This window comes from Polypterus senegalus, chromosome 12 (assembly GCF_016835505.1).
Source record: "Polypterus senegalus isolate Bchr_013 chromosome 12, ASM1683550v1, whole genome shotgun sequence".
Lineage (NCBI taxonomy): Eukaryota > Metazoa > Chordata > Cladistia > Polypteriformes > Polypteridae > Polypterus > Polypterus senegalus.
Window position 1 is genome coordinate 56,010,374 of NC_053165.1, and position 12,955 is coordinate 56,023,328.

A 12,955-nucleotide genomic window follows, 5' to 3' on the forward strand; every position below is an offset into this window, starting at 1 on the left:
GAAGTAGAAACCTTGTAAAAGTCACTGCAAGAGTACCCCAGTATCCCAGGGTGTGCTTGGAGGATCTAGAGATGTAATCTATACTTAAATGTTACAATAATCTTAGGATAAGAAAAACACTAAAATGATCTTCATGGTAGGATATCGCATGGAAAACCACGGCTCTCCAAAATATACACATTCCTGCTTACTGGAGTCTGCAATAGGCCAACCTGGATATTTAAAAAGCACTAGGCAGCAAAGTAGGAACCAGTCCATCACAGGCCACAATTCTATATGCAGAGTAGCAGTGGTTGGTTTGTCTTTTTTATGAAACCCCCAAATGTTTCTCCGCAATGCACTTAAGACAGATAAAACATTTAAGAGTCTTACACATGACCAAATTCATAAAATGGAGGGATGTGAAACTACAGAACAGCACCTGTCTTCTCCACTAACTGGGTTTCATAATTTGGTTCTTTTACTGTAACCAAAAATATAATTTCAAATTTTCTTGAATACAATTGTACTTACCAAAACAGTTGGTGTAAAACAGACTCCTCCACTATGTGGTTGAACACCTGGCAGTCTTAGTTTTGAGCATTACCAGCCCATCACCACCACCCCTTTATAAATTATGGTAATGAAGACACTTACCTTTTCATAGTTAAATGGCAGATGTCAGCAGTTATTTCAGTTTCACAGCCAAGGCAATCATCAACTAGGTTATTCACTTTTGAAGTATTTCTGAATAATTTACAACCTGGGACAGTTTTAGGAGTTTCACTTTTCACATTTAAAGATCCCATACTTCTAGGAGATAAGACTTCAAAAACATGCCAAATGCAAACAATCAAAATTTTTGTATACAAATATAACATTTATTACTTAAAATGAATCAATTATACAGTTGCTCTTTCATTCAGAAATTGCACCTACATTAATATGCAAGTTAGGTCACCATGAAGAACAACATGCGTTTTAAATAAGAAATTGTAACACTACTACACAATTCACCAGGCCAAAACAAATAACCCAATATGCAGTCTTAAGAGAGATTTCAAAGTTCAGGGTCGTCTCACTTGTTAAATCAAAGATGGAGCTCCAAGAATTCAAAGCAACATGATTTAAGAATAGTCAGGACAAACAGGAGCTTTAATTAAAGCTGTGATGTTTCTTAAAGATCAAGTCTCACTTTCTTATACAGGTTAACAAGGCCCTAAATTTGACAAGATTTTGGATTATGTTTGCATGGCAATACAGGTAAAAGATACAATCCACGTTAACAAAAATACAAAAACTCCTTGGACACACAAAATCAATACAAATTATCAAAACAATTAAAAACCAGTAAATTCAAGACACTTGAGGCCATTTCCTGAAAAGATTCCACCTTTCCAGATGCCTGAAACACCCGAGACTGGTGGGTATTAAAGAGCAAACCCCATTAGGAGCGTGTCACTTTCTCTGCGGGCATGAATCCTGAGTCACCAAGTGTTCGGAGTGTCACCCTTCCACTGGGGCGGATGGTAAGCCATGTGATGCTGCCGTGATTCAGACCCATTCGCAGCCATCCCTCGGAAGGGAACTGCAGAGCCCTGCCACATCAGGGAAAAAAGAAATGCAAATGGCACAATTCCCAGACACAGTTCTATATAATGCTGACCTACTACAGTGAGAGGAAGTCATATTTATATGGTTTCATAATGTCAGCTAGCAATGCTGCAAGCAAGACAAATAATGCTGTCACAGGCAAGGAATCACTCAGGATCTCACTACTCTCAATTTTCTGTCTTCAGATGGAAAATCTGCAGCAGTGGCAGAATCAGCAGTGAATGGTTATCAAGCTTTGTTAAAAATAATTCTCCACAAGCTTTACAGCCAAAATGAGTTTCTAAAAGTAAAAGGCTTTTTCCATAGAAACACAACACTCACCCCTTCCCCTTTCAGGTACCTTACTCCCTTAGTGGGATGTGAATGCAGGACCCTTGAACTTCAAAACAACCTTCTTTAACCACTGCAACATGGGGAGATCCCTCTCTAGCAAAGCTGAAATAAGCATTCATTTCTGACTTGGGAGGCCTTTAGCACCACCCATGAATGGATGTGAAAGAGATGAGCAAAACACTAAGCAATTCTTCTCCAGTGACAAATGTATATAATACTGATAGATTTTCAGATACCTCTCTGGAAATTCCTAAATGTAGCCACTATAATTCTAGCTGGTCAAAGTACTGTTGACATATAGTCCTGGGCTGTACTTACCTGCACACAAAGTACCGAATAACATTGGCATGACAAATAATGATCTCGTAGGTATCCTCCAACTGATTGGTCTCAGCTCGATGAATGTAGCGTCGGAAGGCAGCTTCAATGCGTGCACCATCCTCATAATACTGCTGAAATCACAAGATTTTGTAGTAAATACATGCATCACTCCAGCTAAACAAAAACAAGCTCTCTGTTTCAACAACTGCAGTCAAAGTTAAAAGTATGTGAACCCTTTGGAATTATCTGGTTTACTGCATGAATTTGTCATAAAAAGTGATCTGATCTTCATCTAAGTCACAGGTATACACAATGAGCTTAAGCAAAAAAAAAAAAATTCCACTTTTTCATGTCTTTATTTTACAAATGCATTCAACGTTCACAGTGGTAGTGGAAAAAGGTGGTCTGGTTGACCCTCCTTTGGCAGCAATGACCTCAACCAGGCGCTTCTTGTAACTGCAGATCAGACTTGCACATCATGCGGGGGGAATTTTAGTCCATTCTTCCCTGCAGAACTGCCTTAACTCTTCCATATTCTTTGGTTGTCTTCTGTGTATGGCTCTCTTCAGGTCATTCCACAGCATCTCAATAGGACTGAGATCTGGGCTCTGACTGGGCCACTCCAAAGGGCGCAGTGTTTTTCTGAAGCCATTGTGCTGTGGATTTGCTGTGATATTTGGAGTCATTGTCTTGTTGCATCACCCAGCCTCTTCTGTGCTTAAGTTGATGGACAGACACCCACACATTATCCTGGAGAATTTGTTGATAAACTTGTGAAGTCATTTTCCCCTCAATGATGGTAAGCTGTCCAGTCCCTGATGCAGCAAAGCAGGCCCAAATCAGGATGTTCCCTCCACCATAGTTTACTGTAGGGATGATGTTTTGATGTTAATATGCAGTGCCCTTTTTACGCCAAATGAAGTTCTGCTTGTTCCTCCCAAATAGTTCAATTTTGGTTTCATCACTCCACAAAACATTTTTCCTGTACTGTTGTGGAGTGCTCAAGTGCTCTTTCACAAAATTCAGGCGTTCACCAATGTTCTTTTTTGATAGCAGTGGCTTCCTTCTTGGTGCCCTGCCATGGAGTCCTTTCTTGTTCAATGTTTTGTGTATAGTTGACTCATGAACAGACATGTTAGTCAGTTCTGATGACTTCTTCAAGTCCTTTGTTGTCACTCTAGGGTTCTCCTTTAACTCATTGCTGACTTTGCATTGTGCTCTTGGGGTCATCTTGGCAGGGTCCCCACTTCTAGGCAGATTAGCCACAATACCAAATTGTCTCCATTCATAGACAATTTGCCTATCAGTAGACTGATGAATATCTAAAATCTTTGAGATGACTTTGATGACAATTCTCAATCGTAGCTCTTCAGACAGCTACTTTGTGCAAGGCCCATCTGGATATGTTTCTTAAACTCAAACTTTATAGTGTATTTAATCAATCAAAGTAATTCTAGGCCACACCTCTGAACTCGTTTCATTAAATGGACTCCAGGTGTGCTAAATTCTGAATGCAAAGAGCTTTTTAAAAAGTCATTAGCTTAGGGTTCACTTACTTTTTCCAACCTTGTGTCACAGTGTGAATGATTTATTCAATATGGTCAAAGATTCTCTGAAAATCTGTGTATCTTTAGTTACAGGAGACTGTGTTTGTTCACTGTTGTGACTGACATGAAGATACGACCATGTTTTTAATGGGAATTAGACATAAATATAGATAATTCCTAGGGGTTCACATACTTTTTACTTTGATTGTAGTTGCCTACAGATGCTTAGGGTAGTAAAGAAATAGAGTCTAAATGTACAGTATCATAAACTAAAAGCTGCATTTTAGGCAGAATTCCTACAAAAAAAAATAAATTAAAAAAAAGTAATTCATACCACAGAGTCTGGCTTCCAGTGATTAATTGGTGGATCTGGTTCAATGGGAGCACCTTCCCTAAGTAAATCACAGCTCACTTTTTGAACACCTAAGTGCATAACAGGACAAATATTCATGTAACAAGATTTACTCATGATCAGAGGATTGTACTGAAAGGTAATCACCAAAACAGACCACCTGGCTCTGTCAATGAAGCACATTGTGGAGGTACAACGTAAATGGATAAAGAGACCACATGAAATCAGCATAGTATTGCTCACATCTGAGTATTTCTGAGTAGGTACACTTCTTAAAAGTTGCATTTTTCATTACCAATATTCTTTATGGGACAATTCAGGGGCAGTTTTTAATCAGACATCATGATCACTGTTTTTATTTTACATAGGACTTCATAAATCACTTACACCCCAAAGCAGACCATTTAGTCTTTTAAATTTGTTTGGTTAGCTTTTGAAGAAAACAAAATCTTCCATGAAAGAAAGTGTATTGTTTATTTACCTGGTATATATTTACTAATAATGTTTGCTGTCTCCACAGCTCTTGTCATAGAAGAATGAATGAGAACATCATACTTCAGCCCCAAAGTAGCCAATCGCTGTCCAGTCAGCTCTGCTTGTTCTTGACCTAATCACAAAAGGAAGAGAAAAATCAATTATGTATTTAATATAAAAAAGCACTTTAATAAAACATAATAGGTATTAATGACCCTTGGTGACATCATCCTTGACAGTAAGAGCCTCCAAATATTTCTTATAGTCATCTAAGAATGTTCTGCCCCCTTCTGCCTCTTGTTTCTTCCACTATTCACTTACAATTTCTTGCTGCTCCTGAATGTTTGAAGTATTCTTTTTATTCAAATTCAACTTCTTTCATCAGTTTTCCTTTTCACACAGCATCCTGGGAGGGTCTTGGCAGTTTCATAGAGCAAACTGTGGAAATCTGAATACCAGTGTCTCAGGAAATGACTTTGTACCCTTTTGCATTTTTATGTTTGGTGAAATTATTTATTCTGATGGCCTCCCATGCCCTTTTTGGCTTTAATATTGTCAATAATGAGCAGGGAATAAAAGTGACATTTCTTAAGGCAATAAAGCAATCAGTCATTTGTTAATTCGGGTCATCAGATTATTGGCGATTAATTACAAGGGAGTCTAATGCTACTGCAGTGCAAATCCAGTTCTTCTAATCATACTGATTTGAATCCTTTTAAAAAGGTGATAATGATTCTGAGGAAAGGGTGTAAACAAGTGAAAATGTCCCAAGACATATTTTCTTTTAGAATTATTATTGCTTGACCTTGTGCTGCTTTGTATTAAACAAATGGGTGTATTCAGACCAAAGTTGTTTTGCTCCAAACCTTTTTTTCAGGAGAGGATGATATTGTACATGATCTATCAAAAATTCAATGGATTCAATAATGCTGACAACAACTGTAAGTCTATTGTTGCAGCCTGTGCAAGGTGGTAAAAAGCAGCACTTCCATACTGGCTAGCAACAACAGTTGTATGGAATGAAAATGATCCAAGCTGAAAGGATTTTCTTTGAGCAAAGATTATGACCAGATAGCCATCGGATAATACATAACCCTCCTCCTTCACTTAGCTGGTTTAGGGTTTTTATCTTTAGTAACAAAACAGGAAAAGAGCAGCACAAATTGTTCACATATGGCCTAAACAGAACTTGGTCTAATAAAACTATGTCAGTAAAAAAACTATCCTATACAGATATGAAAACAAGTTTAGTTATTAAAAAAATAAAGCAAAGGCAGTGAAAAAAAAACACTACACAACAGAGTGTGGGCAAGGCTAGTGTGCAACAGGGTGACAACATTCAGCAAAAGGCTTACACTGTATGAACTCACTCAGGGCAAAAATAAGTAAGTAAATAAATAATAAAAAACAAGGCTGTGGCATTACATACACAAAAATTTAAATTCAAACTCTGACTCTGCAATTTATGGTACCACCAACTCCTCAATGTGGAACTGGATTACTATATTTACTACATTAATTAAAATGACACAGCATACAAGATACAAGGCGTTCATCACTGCAGGCATTTACATTTTGTTGGAATCATAGTAAGTATATTGTTACTGACCCAATAATTGCTTCCGACTCTGATTATGACTCCATGGCTCAGACGCTGAAATAATTATGCAGAGCGACATGGCCCAAAAGTAATCTACACGTTCTACAGGTAGCTTTTCACTACGAACGTGAAAGCACTATAAAAAGTCATTATTTTATATAAACATAAATAATACTGTTTATAAAAGCATCTTTTTAGTGAATCAACATATTCCAGTAGTCAATAAATACAAAATATTTAATGAGATTTTTTGTACTTCCACTAAACACATGAGAGCTTAACCTGTGATTTAAGAAGCCTGGTTAAATTTAAATGGACAAAATCAAAAGCAATGCATTTAATGCAATTGGAAGAACATAAAATTAACTCAAAAACAAATTAACATTGTACATTCCAGAGTAATTGAACATTAAGCAGTAAGAAGCTCCCGACCAGACAACTACACGTTGACTTAATTTAGAGCCTACTGTCAACTGGCATGCACATAAGAGTTTCAGATTTCCAGCCTGCCCAATTTATAGAACTTCACTTGTCAATCATCATATATAATTAAGCAAAGTAATTTGAATCCACAGGCTTGGCTACTTAAACATAGTGATATAGTAAAAACACCTGAATTGCCAGTCACAATAATATTTTCATCTTCATATTTACAAAATTTTAGAATTTAACTTTTTAATTATAAACAGTTAAAAACAATCCTCTTCAGTTAAAAGAGTTCCCTGTTTAATTATGTATTTGGGAGGTAAATACGAAACAGCATGAATCATAGGCACCCATTTAATTATAAGCTGTGCACATTCAGCCATCTCAAAATAAATGTAGCCGCTTACGACTTAAATAATCAAACAAATGATCAATCATATAGTCACCCAAAACCATGACTGCATCCTCATCTTCCACAAAAAAGTGCACTGATGAGACAAGCATGTTAGTTTTCACATTAAGAAAGTACTCTTAGGATTTTTTGGCAGAAAAATGGCCTCTAATCTACACAGAAAATCAACAAAGAAATTCAGGGTGATAGGACCAGGACTCCATTACAGTATTGGATAGTGAAATAACTGTTAAAAAAATCTATATGAAAATAGGCCCTGGAGCAGCAGTGTGGTGATGTACATGCATTGCGTGTATGTACAATGTTAAACTTAGAAACACATTCAACTTATTTAAACTCACTCCAAACAAATTCAACTGTGCAGCACAATTGCTGGTTGTACAGTGGGATGCAAAAGTTTGGGCAACCTTGTTAATAGTCATTATTTTCCTGTATAAATCGTTGGTTGTTACGATAAAAAATGTCAGTTAAATATATCATATAGGAGACACACACAGTGGTATTTGAGAAGTGAATTGAAGTTTATTGGATTTACAGAAAGTGTGCAATAATTGTTGAAACAAAATCAGGCAGGTGCATACATTTGGGCACCGTTGTCATTTTATTGATTCCCAAACTTTTAGAACTAATTATTGGAACTCAAATTGGCTTGGTAAGCTCAGTGACCCCTGACCTACATACACAGGTGAATCCTATAATGAGAAAGAGTATTTAAGGGGGTCAATTGTAAGTTTCCCTCCTCCTTTAATTTTCTCTGAAGAGTAGCAACATGGGGGTCACAAAACAACTCTCAAATGACCTGAAGACAAAGATTGTTCACCATCATGGTTTAGGAGAAGGATACAGAAAGCTGTCCCAGAGATTTAAGCTGTCTGTTTCCACAGTTAGGAACATATTGAGGAAATGGAAGACCACAGGCTCAGTTCAAGTTAAGACTCGAAGTGGCAGACCAAGAAAGATTTCGGATAGACAGAAGCGACGAATGGTGAGAACAGTCAGAGTCAACCCACAGACCAGCACCAAAGACCTACAACATCATCTTGCAGCAGATGGAGTCACTGTGCATCGTTCAACTATTCAGCGCACTTTACATAAGGAGATGCTGTATGCGAGAGTGATGCAGAGGAAGCCTTTTCTCCGCCCACAGCACAAGAAGAGCCACTTGAGGTATGCTCAAGCACATTTGGACAAGCCAAATTCATTTTGGAATAAGGTGCTGTGGACTGATGAAACTAAAATGGAGTTATTTGGGCATAACAAGGGGCGTTATGCATGGAGGAAAAAGAACACAGCATTCCAAGAAAAACACCTGCTACCTACAGTAAAATATGGTGGTGGTTCCATCATGCTGTGGGGCTGTGTGGCCAGTGCAGGGACTGGGAATCTTGTCAAAGTTTAGGGACGCATGGATTCCACTCAGTATCAGCAGATTCTGGAGTCCAATGCCCAGGAATCAGTGACAAAGCTGAAGCTGCTCCGGGGCTGGATCTTTCAACAAGACAACGACCCGAAACACTGCTCAAAATCCATTATACATTCATGCAGAGGAACAAGTACAACGTTCTGTAATGGCCATCTCAGTCCCCAGACCTGAATATAATTGAAAATCTGTGGTGTAAGTTAAAGAGAGCTGTCCATGCTCGGAAGCCATCAAACCTGAATGAACTAGAGATGTTTTGTAAAGAGGAATGGTCCAAAATACCTTCAACCACAATCCAGACTCTCATTGGAACCTACAGGAAGCGTTTAGAGGCTGTAATTTCTGCAAAAGGCGGATCTACTAAATATTGATTTCATTTTTTTTGTGGTGCCCAAATTTATGCACCTGCCTGATTTTGTTCGAACAATTATTGCACACTTTCTGTAAATCCAATAAACTTCATTTCACTTCTCAAATATCACTGTGTGTGTCTCCTATATGATATATTTAACTGACATTTTTTATCGTAACAACCAACAATTTATACAGGAAAATAACGACTATTAACAAGGTTGCCCAAACTTTTGCATCCCACTGTGGGTCGCGTGAATTCTGAACGTTGTCCCTGCGTCCTTGTGGGTCTTCCTTGCACATTCTCAAAGATGTGTGTGTTATGTACTCTAAACTAACTTGGAGGTTGGGTCCTGCAATGAACAAGTGTCTTGTCCAGGGTTGCTATCCTTTGTATACCCAGTGCTACTGGGGTAGAATGTATTGCAACATAATGTCCATAGTTTTCTATCACCTCTGGCCTCTCTTCTTCCCGCCATTGAGTTCTTGCCAAAAACCAACCCTCATGACTACAAGCTTAACTACCTTTTGTCAAAAGGGCATTTGTAGTTTTTATTGTACATTTCAGGGTGAGGACCAGCCTCTGTGGTTTGATTGCATCCCAGGAGCCATAGAAATGGGTTTTCAGCTTTTTACAGACTAATGTTTTTTTTGTTTTTCTTTCTTTCCTGATCTCTTCAAACATTTTCCTTGACTGTGGCATTGTGTGCTTGTTGAATTTGCTATGCTTAGAAAACTGACTTTGATGGTAAGGGTCAAAATACATAAGATGTATACTGAGCAGTGTTAGATATAATCAAACCTGGATGTGTTCAGTCATCTGATTCTAACTATGCACTTGATTAGGTTAATTTAGATACAGATCATTTAATTTTTCTACAGAATATCAGATGGTGTTGGGTAAATTTGTCAAACAGATAAATGTAATAATAAGAGTGTTATCTATTCATGTACCCTTTACCTAACAGTAGATTTTGGTTGAATACCAATAACAGAGGAAAGCAGGAAGGGACAAATACTTTTTCATGGTACTACCTATTAGTGTTCAGGGCTTATTAAGTGCACAGTTTGCAAAAACAATTCAGACTATTTAAAAAACAAAGGCTATTTGTTTAGTCATGAGAAAAAAACAATGAAATGTACAATCTGAAATTAGTACTAAGCAAACAATGTTCATAAATTGGGATGGAATGGTGGCATACTGATTAATGCAATTGTCTAGCCTTTCTACATAGACTGCATTTAAACTGTAATGCTGTTACAGCTCATGGAGTGCCGATATATTCTTTTACACATTTGTATAGATTTTTCTACTAATATTCCAATTTTCTCCTACAAATATACAGGTTAGGCTGAATGCAAACTCTAAATCGGCTTTGTATGAGTAATTATGCTCGGCTAAAAACTCCTGCCCCATTCCTGCCTTGTGCTTTGTGAGTATTTAATACCCATCGATTGAGTGAAGATGACCTGAATGAAGAAAATAAACATATAATACACAACTCTAGAACAAACATTTCCAGCAGAGACAATTGTGTACCTGGATAAAACTCTCATTGATGAACACAACTGTTCAAATGTACAACCTGAAATAGAATATAAACAACAAGGTGGCTGCAGATCTTACTTACCTAACCCAGTAAGAGTCCTGTCCTTATCAGAATGACCATTCAGGTTGTACTGTGAATGTCGGATTAATAAGATATGTCTTGTTGCTTTGGGCTTTTTATTCTCTACAAAGAGCTCTGTGTCATTTGCATCTGTTCCCCTTTTCTTTCCATTTGTCTGATATGCTGGTTCCCGCCTATGACAAATTAAAAAGGTTGTTACACAAAACTGAGTGAAAAACAAGTATCTCTGAATTGTTCAAGCCATAAATGAATTCCATGTAAACAACACGGCACAAATATTGAAAACAAATTCACCTACCAACTTTTTCGTTTGTGGTTTTTTTTTTGGCTCCATGTGGACTTTCCATACTTTACCCAAACATATCAAAACCATCGTTCTACATGGACTAGACGCCCCTTTGATATTTTTCAATGCACACTCTAGCCTTTCTGCTCTTCACTATAATGGTATACATATTTGTATAACATGTTCCACTATATACGTTCCCACTTTCAACCATATGGTCAATTTCACTTTGTATCTTATTTGTTCAGACTACCCTGCATGATCCTTCTGTGCAGAATACAAATGATACCCTAAACGCCTTATAACAATTTGCTTTGTGCAAGTGTAGAAATGGACAATGGTTTGCGTATAACTGACTGCATGATTCTTCATTGTATTGCAACGGTCATACTGTGGTTGAAATCAGGAGGTTTGCTAGTCTTCCTCTACTCTATGCTTGTAATGAGCGGAGTTGTGATATATTCTGCACAACGCCTCTCTAAGCATCCATATACTCTTGATGTACATCACATTTTTTAATATTCAAAATTCATACAAATACGCTAGTACATGATATTGAAACTGACTTAACGCAATGTTATCCACGCATTCGTAGCTCCTAACAGTCACCAGAACTTGACCGGTTGTCCCTCCTTTATGATGTAGTACAGCAATAGTATTTTCGCGCGTACGGATGTGTACCCCCGCGCTGTCTTTTTTCCTTGCCGATTAGTAATAAATATCTACCTGTCCCAGTTGGAGTCCCATCTTCCCTTTCTGGGTTCCGTCTCATCGGTCCCAGCTCTCCATTTCTGGGCGGCATAGAGAGACCCAATCGCTCCCCAACGTCTCGTGCGTTGTTCTCCGCTTTTTTCCCCAAATGAATCTCGGGATTCGGCATAGACAGCAGCTGCAGCGACTAGCACCGCAGAGCCGCCAGCCAGTCCGCAAAGACGTCGGACCACCTTAAAGTACGACATTTTAAGTGTAAAAACTAAAAATGGTGTAGCAACAAACAATACTAGTCACCGGTGCTTCGGATCTCCACTTTCACTTCATCATTTCGAAAGCAGATCAACCATCCAACTAATACAGGAGACCTGAAACAGAATTACAAAACTACAGAAGCCGAGAGAGATCAAACAGAGCAAAGCACAGTATTGGAGAAGAAAAAAAAAAACGCGATTACAAAACTTCACCACACTGATGACAATTCTGCTAGCATTACCAAATTATTTTAAATCCCGTAAATCTGAAATAGTCAGCGGGATATACATAGATTAATAAAGTGTACCAAATACAAAACAAAGCTTAAATTAGATAAATATACTGAACGACTGAATAACTGGCGCCAGTCACACTTTTAGATTAAGAAGATTTAAGGCTGTTTATTCTACTTCAGTAAGTGGGCTGACCTATGTTGTCATATCTGGAAAAGGTCAGAAGTCCACTTGTATAAGCAGTAAAACACTGATAACAATGGTCGTTATATATATAGCATACTGGTTCATTTGGTTGCTTTTCAACACACCACATTCAGTATACAACTTATTACTGTAATGTATCTTTTTGAACAGAAATTTTCATCCCAGCCCTCAAGCTCCACCAGACAGCTTTTTGTTTTATCCTAACTCTCAGCACACCTGAAACATCTGTTCAGTATTACTGATTGCTTGACTCTGATGAAGAGGGGAGTTAGAAAAGAGCAAAAAATTGGACTATCTGGGGGACCTGAGACCAGTTAAACTGTAGAAAGCATCTAATACAGTACATGCAAACACTGAAATGTACTGCTTCTTCTTTTCATGTTTTGCAAGTTAGAACCTTGTAATTCCAATAATAACAACTTAAAAAAAGTTCTCGTGTGGGACATTTCAAGCGTTCTTGGGGGCCCTCTGGCGGCCTCGGGAGTCCTAAGCAGTCGCTTAGTTCAGTTATGCTTCGGGCCGGCTTAATGATGTTTTGATTACGGTAACATTTAGTTAAAACTTCACAAATTTCTCCAGTTTAGCAATGCGTTTGGTAATAATTATGCACAAAGATCAAAACAGCTCCGTCAGTGTTTCCATATAAACACGTTCATAATTTAACACTAAAGAGGGATTAATTGGGCAATTGGCTTTTGTGGGCTTCACTTTTAGTTGCAGCGTCTTGTCCTTGCTTGTTCTCCATGATTAACCATTACGGGAAACCGATCTATGTGGTCGATAAATGCTAATGGCACGGCCAG

General features: G+C 38.0%; 1 protein-coding gene across 2 annotated transcripts; it reads right to left on the reverse strand.

Annotated features, from left to right (window-relative positions):
* Positions 1-850: 850 nt before the first annotated feature.
* On the reverse strand, positions 851-11,851 carry pgam5 (PGAM family member 5, serine/threonine protein phosphatase, mitochondrial). Of its 2 annotated transcripts, none has more exons than XM_039771893.1 (6): positions 11,473-11,851; positions 10,461-10,633; positions 4,628-4,753; positions 4,129-4,217; positions 2,245-2,378; positions 851-1,577 (listed from the first exon to the last, which is right to left on the reverse strand). In XM_039771893.1, exons 1-6 carry the CDS (start codon positions 11,703-11,705, stop codon positions 1,427-1,429), a joined length of 906 nt encoding a protein of 301 aa, XP_039627827.1. In that variant the 5' UTR covers positions 11,706-11,851; the 3' UTR covers positions 851-1,426. The 2 variants fall into 2 exon arrangements, with proteins under 2 accessions (XP_039627827.1, XP_039627828.1); XM_039771894.1 differs by having other exon boundaries at positions 852-1,577; positions 2,245-2,375; positions 11,473-11,850.
* Between the last annotated feature and the right edge of the window lie 1,104 nt (positions 11,852-12,955).

What these genes read in the sequence shown, in the direction of transcription:
- pgam5 (XM_039771893.1), bottom strand. Translation starts at nt 11,705, where the DNA reads ATGTCGTACTTTAAGGTGGTCCGACGTCTTTGCGGACTGGCTGGCGGC. An exon ending in CAGGACTCTTACTGGGTTAG is followed by an intron (nt 4,754 to 10,460) that starts GTAAGTAAGATC and finishes TTTTGTGATTAG; the next exon opens with GTCAAGAACAAGCAGAGCTG. An exon ending in ACTGGAAGCCAGACTCTGTG is followed by an intron (nt 2,379 to 4,128) that starts GTATGAATTACT and finishes TTGTGATTTCAG; the next exon opens with CAGTATTATGAGGATGGTGC.